At 47.8% G+C, this 16,676-nt stretch overlaps 2 protein-coding genes across 6 annotated transcripts in view; one reads left to right on the top strand and one right to left on the bottom strand.

The window, feature by feature from the left end:
• The window catches only part of FANCD2 (FA complementation group D2), a 193,892-nt gene extending 185,127 nt beyond the window's left edge, over window positions 1-8,765 (top strand). For all 3 annotated transcript variants that reach the window (XM_077277273.1, XM_077277272.1, XM_077277271.1), the window contains 2 exons: window positions 8,427-8,519; window positions 8,611-8,765. In XM_077277273.1, coding sequence (XP_077133388.1) covers window positions 8,427-8,519; window positions 8,611-8,655 — 138 coding nt within the window. In that variant the 3' untranslated portion in view covers window positions 8,656-8,765. The remainder of the gene's footprint in view (window positions 1-8,426; window positions 8,520-8,610) is intronic.
• A 1,030-nt stretch (window positions 8,766-9,795) lies between these two features.
• LOC143787988 (ER membrane protein complex subunit 3) overlaps window positions 9,796-16,676 on the bottom strand; it is a 154,353-nt gene continuing 147,472 nt past the window's right edge. For 2 of the 3 annotated variants that reach the window (XM_077277276.1, XM_077277275.1), the window contains exons 5-9: window positions 16,551-16,655; window positions 15,599-15,680; window positions 10,705-10,784; window positions 10,385-10,467; window positions 9,796-10,283 (exon numbers count right to left, since the gene is read on the bottom strand). In XM_077277276.1, the coding sequence (XP_077133391.1) occupies window positions 10,155-10,283; window positions 10,385-10,467; window positions 10,705-10,784; window positions 15,599-15,680; window positions 16,551-16,655 (479 nt within the window). In that variant the 3' untranslated portion in view covers window positions 9,796-10,154. The remainder of the gene's footprint in view (window positions 10,284-10,384; window positions 10,468-10,704; window positions 10,785-15,598; window positions 15,681-16,550; window positions 16,656-16,676) is intronic. The other variant, XM_077277277.1, reaches the window with a different exon arrangement.

Here is a 16,676-nt window from a genome sequence, read left to right as displayed (position 1 = left end):
AGTCAGTGGAGGAAGGATCAGTCCCTATTTGTAGCTTCCCAGGGTAGCAGGAAGGGATATGGGGTATCCAAAAGTACTATTGCTAGGTGGATTAGGGAGGCTATTACTTTATCCTATGCTGCACGTGTTGCCCCGATCCCTGAAGGCATCAAGGCTCACTCCACCAGAGCTGTGGCTACCTCCTGGGCAGAAAAAGCAGAGGTATCGATCAGATTTGTAAGGCCGCTACCTGGTCCTCACCATTTACCTTCTTTAAACACTACCGACTGGATCGATCGATCGTCTGACCTTACCTTTGGTAGAAGGGTGCTGCAAGCGGTGGTCCCTCCCTAAGGTGTTCCTTTCTCCAAAAATCTCTCAGGTGTGCTGTTATGGGAGACGGGAAAACATCAAGGTTACTTACCGGTAGCCGGTTTTTCCGGAGCCCATGACAGCACCTGTATACTCCCTCCCTTTTTTTCCACCCTTTGGTGCACACTTTTAGCTGGGTGTTTTTTTTTTGTTATTATTATAATGTGGTAGATTGCCATGTGAACTAACCAATGGGGCCTCTCATGCTCTGAAAACCAACTGAATAGAGGGAGAGGTACCGCCCTTTTATTTCAGTAGGTTTCCTGTCCTGACAGGGCGGATCCCTCTCTCAGGTGTGCTGTCATGGGCTCCGGAAAAAACGGCTACCGGTAAGTAACCTTGGTGTTTTCCATCCAGGATTGCACGCTTATCTGTAAATCATATGACAGCTAAAGGGCTTTTGTACAATTCCAAGGTGATAAGTTGTCCTCCTAGACTGAGAACTTACAACACGTCTTTTACTGGTTTAATGGATAAATTGTGTCCATTTTTACTGTGATACATGGATTTCTGCTGTTACTCTGCTCACGAAAGTCACGAGGAGGAGATACAAACTGCTGTCAGATGTCCTCCCTTCTGCTTAGACTGGATGTTGTGCACTTTCGCAGCGAGTCCCACCTGATTTTAGCCATGTTCTCGTGTCTTGGCACCAGTTGCTCATCCTCTAATAGTTTATCATGAGTATGTGCGTGTTTTTTTCTCATTCCTGATAATCTGAGGTCTCTGCAATAATAACTCCCGACATGTGGCCTCTGGTCAGTAATGATTCTGCTTCCATAGCTGGTAATTCATTATTCAGTCTGGCTGCTGTAAGTCTCTGCTCTGAGCTGCAGCCTTTTTCCTCCTCTTCTGTATCGGTAGATACAGAGTTTCTTGTAGAACAGACTGTAGAAATCTTCCAGATGCAACCCAGGCTCCTTCTGTCAGCACCGGTCTGGATCCATAACCTGTTTTATGTCGCTGATACTGCTGAAATCGATGAGTGTTTAAAATTAACTTCTCTCACAACCATGATCTGCAGCCTCCTAATGGGGCGAACAATGGCAGAAAACGGACACGTGCTAGATAGTGATGAGCGAGTGTACTCATTGCTCGGGTGACCTCCGAGTATTTTAGTGTTCGCAGATTAAGTTTTCATCACAGCAGCTGAATGATTTACAGCTACTAGCCAGGCTGAGTACATGCGGGGGTTACCTGGTTGCTAGGGAATCCCCACATGTACTCAGGCTGGCTAATAGCTATAAATCATTCAGCTGCCATGATGAAAACTTAATCTCCGAACATTAACAAATACTCAGAGATCACCCGAGTGTGCTCAGGAAAACCCGAGCAAGGAGTACACTCGCTCATCACTAGTGCTAGATCTAGACTGTGTGGCCCAATGCAGCGCTGTCCTCAGGGAAGCGTCCACTCATTACATAAGCCTGAAGCTGTTGTATAAGCCACAAATCTAGATCTAGTGGTATCGTCACACTGGATATATGGCACTGCTCAGGGATCTATAGATCAATATCGTCAGGAGCATACAGACCCCAGATACGAGCTTGGATCTATAGACCCCCTGTCAATACTAGTAAGAGTTGTGGGATTGATTAGTCAGTATACAGTTATATGAAAAAGTTTGGGCACCCCTATTAATCTTTAACCTAATGTTTTATAAAAATTGTTTTTTTTTTTGCAACAGCTATTTCAGTTTCATATATCTAATAACTGTTGGACACAGTAATGTTTCTGCCTTGAAATGAGGTTTATTGTACTAACAGAAAATGTGCAATCTGCATTCAAACAAAATTTGACAGGTGCATAAGTATGGGCACCTCACCAGAAAAGTTACATTAATATTTAGTACATCCTCCTTTTGCAAAAATAACAGCCTCTAGTCGCTTCCTGTAGCTTTTAATGAGTTCCTGGATGAAGGTATTTTTGACCATTCCTCTTTACAAAACAATTCCAGTTCAGTTAAGTTTGATGGTCGCCGAGCATGGACAGCCCTCTTCAAATGATCCCACAGATGTTCAATGGTATTCAGGTCTGGGGACTGGGATGGCCATTCCAGAACCCTCTGCATGAATGCCTGAGTAGATTTGGAGCGGTGTTTTGGATCCATCCCCTGCGTAACTTCAGCTTTGTCACTGATTCATGAACATTATTGTCAAGAATCTGCTGATACTGAGAGGAATCCATGCGTCCCTCAACTTTAACAAGATTCCCGGTGCCGGCATTGTCCACACAGCCCCAAAGCATGATGGAACCTCCACCAAATTTTACTGAGGGTAGCAAGTGTTTTTCTTGGAATGCTGTGTTTTTTTTGCCGCCATGCATAACGCCTTTTTGTATGACCAAACAACTCAATCTTGGTTTCATCAGTCAACAGGACCTTCTTCCAAAAAGAAATTGGCTTCTCCAAATGTGCTTTTGCATACCTCTAGCCGACTCTGTTTGTGGCGTGCTTGCAGAAACGGCTTCTTTCGCATCACTCTCCCATACAGCTTCTCCTTGTGCAAAGTGCGTTGTATAGTTGACCGATGCACAGTGACACCATCTGCAGCAAGTTGATGCTGCAGCTCTCTGGAAGTGTTCTGAGGATTGTCCTTGACTGATCTCACCATTCTTCTTCTCTGCCTTTCTGATGTTTTTCTTGGCCTGCCACTTCTGGCCTTAACAAGAACTGTACCGGTGTTCTTCCATTTCCTTACTATGTTCCTCACAGTGGAAATTGACAGGTTAAATCTCTGAGACAGCTTTTTGTATCCTTGCCCTGAACAACTATGTTGAATAATCTTTGTTTTCAGATCATTTGACAGTTGTTTTGAGGAGCCCATGATGCCACTCTTCAGAGGAGATTCAAACAGGAGAACAACTTGCAAGTGGCCACTTTAAGTAGCTTTTCTCATGATTACATACACCCGGCTATGAAGTTCAAAGCTCAATGAGGTTACAAAACCAAAAAAAGTGCTTTAGTAAGTCAGTAAAAAGTAGGTAGGAGTATTTAAAACAAGAAAATGATAAGGGTGCCCATACTTATGCACCTGTCATATTTTGTTTGAATGCAGATTGCACATTTTCTGTTAGTACAATAAACCATTTCAAGGCAGAAACATTACTGTGTCCAACAGTTATTAGATATATGAAACTGAAATAGCTGTTGCAAAAAACAATTTTTATAAAACACTAAGCTTAAGATTAATAGGGGTGCCCAAACTTTTTCATATAACTGTACATAGGGGTTTAAAGATAAGAGTTCAGGGATCTATAGATCGCTATACAGACCCCAGATGTGACCTCGGGATCTATAGATCTGGGGTCTGTATACTCCCTGATGATACTGATGTACAGATATCCTACCAAGAACCAAAGGAGTCAAATGTATCTCCAAGAAGTTGTTGAAGAATTTTATTTCATCAACATTTAACCCCTTCCCGACCTTTGACGCCACGTAGGCGTCATGAAAGTCGGTGCCAATCCGACCTGTGACGCCTATGTGGCGTCATGGAATGATCGCGTCCCTGCAGATCGGGTGAAAGGGTTAACTCCAATTTCACCCGATCTGCAGGGACAGGGGGAGTGGTACTTCATCCCAGGGGGGGGTGGCTTCACCCCCCCGTGGCTACGATCGCTCTGATTGGCTGTTGAAAGTGAAACAGCCAATCAGCGATTTGTAATATTTCACCTATAAAAATGGTGAAATATTACAATCCAGCCATGGCCGATGCTGCAATAGCATCTGCCATGGCTGGAGACCCCGATCTGCCCACACCCACCGATCGCCTCCCCAGTCGTCCTTTCTGCCCCGTCCTCCTGTCCGCTCCCCTCCGTCCTCCTGTCCGCTCACCCCGTGCTCCGATCCCCCCCGTGTTCCGATCCCACCCCCCCATACTTACCGAGCTCCGATGTCCCTCCCGGTGTCCGTCCGTCTTCTCCATGGGCGCCGCCATCTTGGAAAATGGCGGGCGCATGCGTAGTGCGCCCGCCGAATCTGCCGACAGGCAGATTCGTTCCCTGTACATTTTGGTCGCTGTGATAGGTTCTATCACAGCGATCAAAATAAAAAAAATAGTAAATAACCCCCCCCCCCTTTATCACCCCCATAGGTAGGGACAATAATAAAATACAGAAAATATAATTATTTTTGTTTTTCCATTAGGGTTAGGGGTAGGGTTAGGGTTGCACTTTGGGTAAGGGTTGCACTTTGGGTAAGGGTTGCACTTTGGGTAAGGGTTGCACTTTGGGTAAGGGTTGCACTTTGGGTTAGGGTTGCACTTTGGGTTAGGGTTGCACTTTGGGTTAGGGTTGCATTTAGGGATAGGGTTGCACTTGGTGTTGCACTTAGGGTTGCACTTAGGGCTAGGGTTGCACTTAGGGTTAGGGTTGCTCTTAGGGTTAGGGTTGCTCTTAGGGTTAGGGTTGCTCTTAGGGTTAGGGTTGCTCTTAGGGTTAGGGTTGCACTTAGGGCCAGGGTTAGAATTAGGGTTAGAATTAGGGCTAGGGTTGGAATTAGGGTTAGAATTAGGCTATGTGCACACGGTGCGGATTTGGCAGCGGATTGGTCGCTGCGGATTTGTAGCAGTTTTCCATCACGTTTACAGTACCACGTAAACCTATGGAAAACCAAATCCACTGTGCCCATGGTGCGGAAAATACAGCACGGAAATGCTGCGTTGTATTTTCCGTAGCATGTCAATTCTTTGTACGGATTCCGCAGCGTTTTACACCTGCTCCATAATGGGAATCCGCAGGTGAAATCCACACAAAAAACACTGCAAATCCGCAGTGAATCCGCAGGTAAAGCGCAGTGCGTTTTACCTGAAGATTTTTAAAAAACGGTGCGGAAAAATCCACACACAAATCCGCAACGTGAGCACATAGCCTTAGGGTTGGAATTTGAGTTAGGGTTGGAATTAGGGTTAAGACTAGGGTTAGGGGTGTGTTGGGGTTAGGATTGTGGTTAGGGTTGGGATTAGGGTTTGGGGTGTGTTGGGGTTAGTGTTGGAGTTAGAATTGAGGGGTTTCCACTGTTTAGGCACATCAGGGGGTCTCCAAACGCGACATGGCGCCACCATTGATTACAGCCAATCTTGCGTTGAAAAAGTCAAATGGTGCTCTCTCCCTTCCGAGCCCCGGCATGTGCCCAAACAGTGTTTTACCCCCACATATGGGGTACCAGCGTACTCAGGAGAAACTGGACAACAACTTTTGGGGTCCAATTTCTCCTGTAACCCTTGGGAAAATAAAAAATTGCGGGCTAAAAAATCATTTTTGAGAAAAGAAAAATTATTTTTTATTTTCATGGCTCTGCGTTATAAACTTCTGTGAAGCATTTGGGGGTTCAAAGTGCTCACCACACATCTAGATTAGTTCCTTGGGAGGTCTAGTTTCCAAAATGGGGTCACTTATGGGGGAGCTCCAATGTTTAGGCACACAGGGGCTCTCCAAACGTGACATGGTGTCCGCTAATGATTGGAGCTAATTTTCCATTCAAAAAGCCAAATGGCGTGCCTTCCGAGCCCTGCCGTGCGCCCAAACAGTGGTTTACCCCCACATATAGGGTATCAGCGTACTCAGGACAAACTGGACAACAACATTTGGGGTCCAACTTCTCCTGTTACCCTTGGGAAAATAAAAAATTCTGGGCTAAAAATCATTTTTGAGGAAAAAAATTATTTTTTATTTTCACGGCTCTGCGTTATAAACTTCTGTGAAGCACTTGTTGGTTTAAAGTGCTCACTATGCATCTAGATAAGTTCCTTGGGGCGTCTAGTTGCCAAAATGGGGTCAGTTGTGGGGGAGCTCCAATGTTTAGGCACACAGGGGCTTTCCAAACGCGACATGGTGTCCGCTAACGATTGGAGCCAATTTTTTATTCAAAAAGTCAAATGGCGCTCCTTCCCTTCCGAGCCCTGTCGTGCACTCAAACAGTGGTTTACCCCCACATATGGGGTATCAGCGTCCTCAGGACAAATTGTACAATAAATTTTGGGGTCCAGTTTCTCCTTTTACCCTTGGGAAAATAAGAAAATTGTTGCTAAAAGATCATTTTTGTGACAAAAAGTTAAATGTTCATTTTTTCCTTCCATGTTGCTTCTGCTGCTGTGAAGCACCTGAAGGGTTAATAAACTTCTTGAATGTGGTTTTGAGCACCTTGAGGGGTGCAGTTTTTAGAATGGTGTCACTTTTGGGTATTTTCAGCCATATAGAACCCTCAAACTGACTTCAAATGTGAGGTGGTCCCTAAAAAAATGGTTTTGTAAATTTTGTAAAAATGAGAAATCACTGGTCAAATTTTAACCCTTATAACTTCCTAGCAAAAAAAAATTTTGTTTCCAAAATTGTGCTGATGTAAAGTAGACATGTGGGAAATGTTACTTATTAACTATTTTGTGTCACACAACTCTTTGGTTTAACAGAATAAAAATTCAAAATGTGAAAATTGCAAAATTTTCGCCAAATTTCCGTTTTTTTCACAAATAAACGCAGAAATTATCGACCTAAATTTACCACTAACATGAAGCCTAATATGTCACAAAAAAACAATCTCAGAATCGCTAGGATCCGTTGAAGCGTTCCTGAGTTATTACCTCATAAAGGGACACTGGTCAGAATTGCAAAAAACGGCCAGGTCATTAAGGTCAAAATAGGCTGGGTCATGAAGGGGTTAACAAACCTTAAAAGAAGCGATGCTATTGGCACTAGCAGATCGAGGAACAGTTTCCCAGGTATAAGTCAATTCAGGTTAGAAGAATGAGCTCAGAAAAGATAAGGGGCGGACACTGATGGGAATATAGTAGAACTAGTGAATACATTAGTATGGTCATGAAGCCAAAAACACGTGTACAGTTGTGTGAAAGCATTTGCCCCTCTCTGATTTCCGATTCTTTTGCATGTTTGTCACATTTAAATGGTTCAGATCATCAAACAAATGTGAATATTAGACAAAGATAACACAAGTAATTACAAAATGCAGTTTATAAATGAAGGTCTTTATTATTAAGAAAGAAATCCAAACCTCCAGGGCCCTGTGTGAGAAAGTGATTTCCCCCTAAACCTATAGTGGGTTGACCACTGCAATCCAGCGTAAGTGCTTCAGCTTGGGGTCACGATGACCGGACATTCTCCTTCAGGAGTTTCTGCAGCAAGTAAGTCTATTGCTTCTCCCTCAATAATAAAGACCTTCATTTATAAACTGCATTTTGTGATTACTTGTGTTATCTTTGTCTAATATTTACATTTCTTTGCTGATCTGAAACATTTAAGTGTGACAGATATGGAAAAGAACAGGAAATCCAGAAGGGGCAAAGACTTCTTCACACAACTGTAAATGCGTGTACACACAGAACACTATCGGCAGTTGTCTGGGTGTAGTTAACACCATATAGAATGACAGAAGTTATGGTAATGTCCGTGTACCTGGGCCTATCACACCAAACAGGTACATATGGATACAGTGATGCTAAGTGTATTACCTAGTGTCCTGCGTACCCATGTGCAGCCATATAGAGCCAATAGATAACAGGCACTGAACCTAGAGTAGGAAATATCGTATCTTACCCATGTCCCACAGTGTACACCCTAGTGCCCCCAACGCACGTTTCAGGAAAGATCCCTCTTTGGGGGGTAGGCCCCAGATAAGGGCTCGGGATCTATACACTCCCCGGTCAATACTGATAAGTAGTGATGAGCGAGTGTACTCGGTGATCTCCAAGTATTTGTTTGTGCTCTGAGATTTAGTTTTTGTTGTCTCAGCTGAATGATTTATGACTGCTGGACAGGCTGAATACATGTGGGAATTCCCTAACACGGTATTCCTCACATGTATTCAGCCTGTCTAGCAGCCGTTAAATCATGCAGCTGCGGCAAGGAAAACTAATCTCCGAGCACTAACAAATACTTGGAGACCACCTGAGCAACAAGTATACTCTCTCATCACTACTGATAAGACTTAAGGGATTGATCTCAGTATCGTCAGGGGGGATACAGACCCCAGAAAGCAGAGCTCATGTTACTGATGTTCCATTGAGAAGCCCACATGGGCCGGCATGTTACATGGGCTCTCATTCTGCTGATATTTTATATTTCAGGGGGAGGAGATTTTATCACAGAAGTCTCAGGATAGTGATACAGAAGAGGATCCAGAGTCACAGCTCCCGGCCGAAGAACCAGAGGAGGAAGAGGTGCGCTATCTCTTTATATACGGGGCCTATTGTGGTCCATATTGTGCCTTCTGTGGATGTGGTTGGTCTGATGGAAATGTTTACATTGTAGGAGGAAGAGACTGATCGGGAGCAAGAAGAGGGAGAGTCTGACTGAGCCTCTCCCGGTATACAGGCATAGAGCGGTAGTGCGGAGCCAGCGGTGCCGTCTGTGGACTGCAGTCAGCACTTGTTTGTTACCAACTTAATAAAGAGGTTATAAACTGGCGGCTATCGTCATCCATACAGCATGGTGTGTGCCATAAACACTCAATGTTCTGGCCATAGCTCACCATCCTCTATAACTTCTAATGTGAGACTCCCATCAGCTTTTCTATCTCCTACATAATGTGACTGTCATGCAGATTCTTGTCATGTTGCTGCATTGTTACTGTTTTGCTCCTAAAAATCTTAACTTTTATTTTTTATTATTTTGTCAGTCCACCTTTGGCCTTCACCATGGTTCAAGCAGGTCTCCACCAATATCTGATCCCAGGTCTCTTCTACACGTTCCCATACTTGTGTGTACTGGTCGGCTCACTTGGGTCTGTATACGGCTTAATCTTCACCTCTCCCCACAAGTGTGGGATTGGGTTGAGGTGTGGGGACAGTCCAGCACCTCTACTGCATTGATGCATTTCTTCTCCAATCTTGCCGTATGCTTCGGGTCTTTGTCCTGCTGGAATACTATGTCGTCCTTTTCATACCCATAGTACTTTAGTGTACAAAGTAACTCGTCTTGTAGGATACTCACATGGAGCTCAACATTGAGATCACCATTGATCCTGGTCAAGTATCCAACGCCTTTGGCAGTGAATCAACCACATTTCATCAGGATTCCTCCACCAAACTTGACATTTCCTTCAGTTACTCGATCCATTAGCCCCTTTTTCCCTTGTTTCTTTGAGACCCATTTGCACCCATCAGGGCCATCTATTGACCTTCGTCTCATCGCTCCACATCACCCGTTTCCAGTTGTCTCTGGTCCACCTTTTGTACTTGTTTGCACACTTGAGCTGAATCTTCTTACACGTACTGCAGACAAAGCGTCAGTAATCCGCGCCCGAAAAAATGGTTTGAAAATGCTGAAAAGTGGTTTTGAACGCAGTGTTTTTACTGTCCAGAGAGCAGGTTTATGTCGGAGAGAAAAAAAAAAAACCACAACCAATATGCTGTTTGTGAACAAAGCCTTAATGAAATCTCGGTGGTGGCACTATGGGACGTTCTCCCACTGCAGCGCTCCCCACATAACGACAGCTAATTAGAAAAGATTTATTAGTTTAGAGATAAATAACACAACAAAAACTGAGAATAAACAGGGTAGAGACCACCGGAGCCGAGCCCCCGAATCACCCCTGATCAGGGACGGGCCCCGGCAGGAATCAATGACCTAATAACTAACCGGCAATGATGGGAGTATTAGCAGGATGTGGCCTACACTACAGCCCCGGGGTCTCCATGCTGTAATCAGGAATGAGCGACGTACAGGAGCAAGGAGGCTGAAGCCCAGACTATGCACAACTGGTCAGGTGAGGTCTGTGCTGAGCCACAGGGAAACTGAACAGACTACAACCACCATCCTCCTCTGCCACAACATCTGCCGTCAGTGCCACCAACTCAGAACATGGAGGTTTGCAGTTCTCTCTTAAACATCCCCTCAAAGTTCAGGTCCGACCCCATCAGCTCTTCCTCCAGGTCGTCCAGTGCCCACTGGTGGTCTGTGAGCTCCAGCGCTTCCCACTCTGTCTGATAACAGAGAGAAAGAGAGACAGGTGTCAGCATACTGTAGTGGAGAATCGGGCGCATCACCATCCCCCAGTCTCAGGCGCCAAGATGGCCGCACTCACCTTAAATGCCTTGTTCGTGTCAGCGGGCATAGCCATGGCCGCACCGGTCATCTGCTCCTGCATGACACGCGACTGGTCCGCGGCTGGGACATGAAACAATGGTTACTACACCTCCCATCATCCCCGTGTTCCCCAGGCAGCAACTCTGCCTGAGGAGGGGGCCCATGAAACAAAGGGTATAGTGGGTCCACACCTCCCATCACACTACGGAGCTGCTCTGCCATCATTCATGGACCCCTCACCGGGCAGAGGAACAAGTGATGTGAGTAATGATCTGCGTATCACAGACCAAGGCAGTGAAGGGTGCTGTCGATTCTTACCATTGTCCTGGCCCAGGATCAGCGAGTAGATGCTCCTCAAGCCAAACACATTGAGAAAGTACCAGGAGGCTGAGCTGACCCTGCAGAGAGAGGAGCGGAGGGATCAGCGGTGCACACACACACCGGGGCACATCTGATGTGCAGAGGGATGTGACACCCATGGCTGCTGGACGCCCATAACTGCTGGACGCCCATGGCTGCTGGACGCATATAACTGCTGGACATCTATAACTGCTGGACGCCTAGAACTGCTGGACGCCTAGAACTGCTGGACGCCCATGGCTGCTGGATGCCTAGAACTGCTGGACACCCATGGCTGCTGGACGCCTAGAACTGCTGGGCGCCCATGGCTGCTGGACGCCCATAACTGCTGGACGCCCATAACTGCTGGGCGCCCATAACTGCTGGGCGCCCATAACTGCTGGACGCCTATAACTGCTGGACACCCATGGCTGCTGGACGCCTATAACTGCTGGACGCCCATAACTGCTGGACACCCATGGCTGCTGGAAACATAACTGCTGGGCGCCCATAACTGCTGGGCTCCCATAACTGCTGGGCGCCCATAACTGCTGGATATCTATAACTGCTGGACGCCCATAACTGCTGGGCGCCCATAACTGCTGGATATCTATAACTGCTGGGCGCCCATAACTGCTGGGCTCCCATAACTGCTGGATATCTATAACTGCTGGATATCTATAACTGCTGGGCGCCCATAACTGCTGGATATCTATAACTGCTGGGCTCCCATAACTGCTGGACGCCCATAACTGCTGGACGCCCATGGCTGCTGGAAACATAACTGCTGGGCGCCCATAACTGCTGGGCTCCCATAACTGCTGGGCGCCCATAACTGCTGGATATCTATAACTGCTGGACGCCCATAACTGCTGGGCGCCCATAACTGCTGGATATCTATAACTGCTGGGCGCCCATAACTGCTGGGCTCCCATAACTGCTGGATATCTATAACTGCTGGATATCTATAACTGCTGGGCGCCCATAACTGCTGGATATCTATAACTGCTGGGCTCCCATAACTGCTGGACGCCCATAACTGCTGGACACCCATGGCTGCTGGAAACATAACTGCTGGGCGCCCATAACTGCTGGGCTCCCATAACTGCTGGGCGCCCATAACTGCTGGATATCTATAACTGCTGGACGCCCATAACTGCTGGACACCCATGGCTGCTGGAAACATAACTGCTGGGCGCCCATAACTGCTGGGCTCCCATAACTGCTGGGCGCCCATAACTGCTGGATATCTATAACTGCTGGACGCCCATAACTGCTGGGCGCCCATAACTGCTGGATATCTATAACTGCTGGGCGCCCATAACTGCTGGGCGCCCATAACTGCTGGATATCTATAACTGCTGGGCGCCCATAACTGCTGGGCTCCCATAACTGCTGGATATCTATAACTGCTGGATATCTATAACTGCTGGGCGCCCATAACTGCTGGATATCTATAACTGCTGGGCTCCCATAACTGCTGGACGCCCATAACTGCTGGACGCCCATAACTGCTGGACGCCCATAACTGCTGGGCGCCCATAACTGCTGGGCGCCCATAACTGCTGGATATCTATAACTGCTGGACGCCCATAACTGCTGGGCTCCCATAACTGCTGGATATCTATAACTGCTGGATATCTATAACTGCTGGGCGCCCATAACTGCTGGATATCTATAACTGCTGGGCTCCCATAACTGCTGGACGCCCATAACTGCTGGACGCCCATAACTGCTGGACGCCCATAACTGCTGGGCGCCCATAACTGCTGGGCGCCCATAACTGCTGGGCGCCCATAACTGCTGGATATCTATAACTGCTGGACGCCCATAACTGCTGGGCGCCCATAACTGCTGGACGCCCATAACTGCTGGATGCCTATAACTGCTGGATATCTATAACTGCTGGGCGCCCATAACTGCTGGGCGCCCATAACTGCTGGACGCCCATAACTGCTGGACGCCTATAACTGCTGGATATCTATAACTGCTGGACGCCCATAACTGCTGGACGCCCATAACTGCTGGACGCCTATAACTGCTGGACACCCATGGCTGCTGGAAACCTATAACTGCTGGACATCTATAACTGCTGGACGCCCATAACTGCTGGGCGCCCATAACTGCTGGACGCCCATAACTGCTGGACGCCTATAACTGCTGGATATCTATAACTGCTGGACGCCTATAACTGCTGGACACCCATAACTGCTGGACGCCTATAACTGCTGGATATCTATAACTGCTGGACGCCTATAACTGCTGGATATCTATAACTGCTGGACGCCTATAACTGCTGGATATCTATAACTGCTGGACGCCTATAACTGCTGGACACCCATGGCTGCTGGACGCCTATAACTGCTGGACGCCCATAACTGCTGGACGCCCATAACTGCTGGACGCCTATAACTGCTGGACACCCATGGCTGCTGGAAACCTATAACTGCTGGACATCTATAACTGCTGGACGCCTATAACTGCTGGAAACCTATAACTGCTGGACGCCCATAACTGCTGGACGCCCATAACTGCTGGACGCCCATAACTGCTGGACGCCTATAACTTCTGGACGCCCATAACTGCTGGACGCCCATAACTGCTGGACGCCTATAACTGCTGGACACCCATAACTGCTGGAAACCTATAACTGCTGCTGGACTCTCATGGCTGCTGGAAACCTATAACTGCTGCTGGACTCTCATGGCTGCTGGACGCCTATAACTGCTGGACGCGGGGCACAACTCCCTCCCCTCATAAGTGTATATCCCTCTTGACTGTATCCATTACAGGGCGATGCCCAAAGGACAGACACAATCATATCCTCAGTATTCAGAAGACATCATACAGAGACATCTGCACACTACAGATGTTCAGTGATGTTACGGTGGTCTTCTGGTGCTGTTCAGCCACGTCCAGCATAGCCTCAGATATGGACCCTACTGTGCCAGTGGTTGGGGGACATATCCACCGAGTCACTGATGTCACCACACAGAAAGAGGTCGTAGGGGTGAGATCTAGTGATTAAGGGGTCCATAACGTCTATCGATCATGAACGATAAGAAAAATATAATTGTGCACCTCCTTTTTGAATCAGGTGATGACCATTATTTGAGCACAGCATGACTGACTGCATCCCAAATCTCCCCTCTACGTGTGGTCACGTCACACATCTCCCCCTACATGTGGTCATGTCACATCTCCCCCTACATGTGGTCATGTCACATCTCCCCCCTACGTGTGGTGACGTCACACATCTCCCCCCTACGTGTGGTCACGTCACACATCTCCCCCTACATGTGGTCATGTCACACATCTCCCCCTACATGTGGTGAAGTCACATCTCCCCCCTACGTGTGGTGACGTCACACATCTCCCCCTACATGTGGTGACGTCACACATCTCCCCCGTGTGGCGACGTCACACATCTCCCCCTACGTGTGGTGACGTCACACATCTCCCCCCACGTGTGGCGACGTCACACATCTCCCCTCTACGTGTGACGACGTCACACATCTCCCCTCTACATGTGGTCATGTCACACATCTCCCCTCTACGTGCGGTGACGTCACACATCTCCCCCTACGTGTGGTGACGTCACACATCTCCCCCCTACGTGCGGTGACGTCACACATCTCCCCCTACGTGTGGTGACGTCACACATATCTCCCCCGTGTGGCGACGTCACACATCTCCCCCTACGTGTGGTGACGTCACACATCTCCCCCCTACGTGTGGTGACGTCACACATCTCCCCCTACGTGTGGCGACGTCACGCATCTCCGCCGTGTGGTGACGTCACGCATCTCCCCTACGTGTGGTGACGTCACGCATCTCCCCCCTACGTGTGGCGACGTCACGCATCTCCCCCCTACGTGTGGCGACGTCACGCATCTCCCCCCTACGTGTGGCGACATCACGCATCTCCCCTCTACGTGTGGCGACGTCACGCATCTCCCCTCTACGTGTGGCGACGTCACGCATCTCCCCTCTACGTGTGGCGACGTCACGCATCTCCCCCCACGTGTGGTGACTTCACACATCTCCCCTCTACGTGTGGAGACGTCACACATCTCCCCCCACGTGTGGCGACGTCACACATCTCCCCTCTACGTGTGGTCATGTCACATCTCCCTTCTACGTGCGGTGACGTCACACATCTCCCCCCCTACGTGTGGTGACTTCACACATCTCCCCTCTACGTGTGGAGACGTCACACATCTCCCCCCACGTGTGGCGACGTCACACATCTCCCCTCTACGTGTGGTCATGTCACATCTCTTCTACGTGCGGTGACGTCACACATCTCCCCTCTACGTGTGGAGACGTCACACATCTCCCCCCACGTGTGGCGACGTCACACATCTCCCCTCTACGTGTGGTCATGTCACATCTCTTCTACGTGCGGTGACGTCACACATCTCCCCCCCTACGTGTGGTGACGTCACACATCTCCCCTCTACGTGTGGTCATGTCACACATCTCCCCTCTACGTGCGGTGACGTCACATCTCCCCCCTACGTGCGGTGACGTCACACACTGCTGTGCCATGATCTGTGCCATCCATTCTGTGTGATTATCCCTTGCCACGGCTTTCTGCTTCTACAATGGCGTTCTTCTATCTACACTAGGTCTGTCCTCCTGGTGCTCGGATGTCTTCACTCCGGCAACGTCACTCCTTTCTACCATGTTAGATATTTTTTCATTCTCCATATTTAGGAAATACATTGATTTTCTTTATGTATCAGGTGCTGAGAGCTGTGGATAGGAGTGGACTTTTGTGGCGCTCAGGTCTGGACATTGACTGTCGAAACGCAATTACTTGCAGAGCCATGTATTAACAGAGCTCCTCCGGACATTCAGGGTTTCTTACCAGGATGCGTCCAGTGACAGCAGCTCGATCCCCTGCTGTAACATAGGCTTGAAACGCAGGGTGAGGGGGAAGGGGACTTTAGCTAAAACAACACACAGAGAACAAGTCAATCAGAAGGGGACCACATGATGCTAATATAAAGCCATGAACCAATCATAAATTGAATTAATCATTTTCATCATCCTCCATCCCCTAATCGCCATTCTAAATTTCCTAATCTTCCTCCTCCTCATACTCCCCGACATCATCCTCCTCCAACTCTTGATCATCATCTTCCGTCCCATACTCATTCTCCCTAATACTTATCCTTATCCTCCATATCAATCTTTTCCACCCCATCATCTTTCTATAAGTCCTCCTCCAAATCATATCCCCTCTTCAATCGTGATTCTCTTACTCCTTGTAATCCTCATCCACTTCATCTTCCTACGTCTTCTCACCATCCTCCCCCACTTCCATTTCCTGCTCCTCCTTATCGGTCATCCTCCTCTTCCCCATCGATCATCCTCTTTCACATCATCCTTCTCCCCATTAATCTTTTTCCTAATCCAATAGCTCTTCATCCACATCCTTCGTCATCTTTCTTCTCCACTTTATCCTCATTGCCATCCTTCTTCACCTTCCTCTTCATCCCCATCCTCCATTTCCTACTCATCGTCCCCATCCTTTTCTTCCATTTCATCCTCCCCTCCTCCTCCAACCCCATACTCAAATTCTTATTCGTTCCCATCCTCCTCCTCACTTCACTTTATGCTCCACATCATACTCCTGCACCTCCTCATCCTGAATTATCTTCCACTTCATCCCCATCTTCTTTTCCTCCACTTCCTACTCAACTTCATCATCCCCATCCACTTCCTACTCCTTGTCCCCTTCATCCTCCTTATCATGATCATCCTCCTCGTTCTCCTTCACCACAATGACCTCCTGCCCTTCCTCCTTTATCACTCACTTGTCACAAATCCGGAGAAGGTCATATTGATCCATCCTCCAATGAGGATCATGGGCAGCACATTAGTCACATTCCCCTTCATCATATCAGTCAGCATTGTGGGATCTGAGGGGGTAAAGTAAAAAT

The sequence above is a fragment of the Ranitomeya variabilis genome, chromosome 8 (assembly GCF_051348905.1).
Source record: "Ranitomeya variabilis isolate aRanVar5 chromosome 8, aRanVar5.hap1, whole genome shotgun sequence".
Lineage (NCBI taxonomy): Eukaryota > Metazoa > Chordata > Amphibia > Anura > Dendrobatidae > Ranitomeya > Ranitomeya variabilis.
This window is presented reverse-complemented; position numbering and strand designations above follow the sequence as displayed.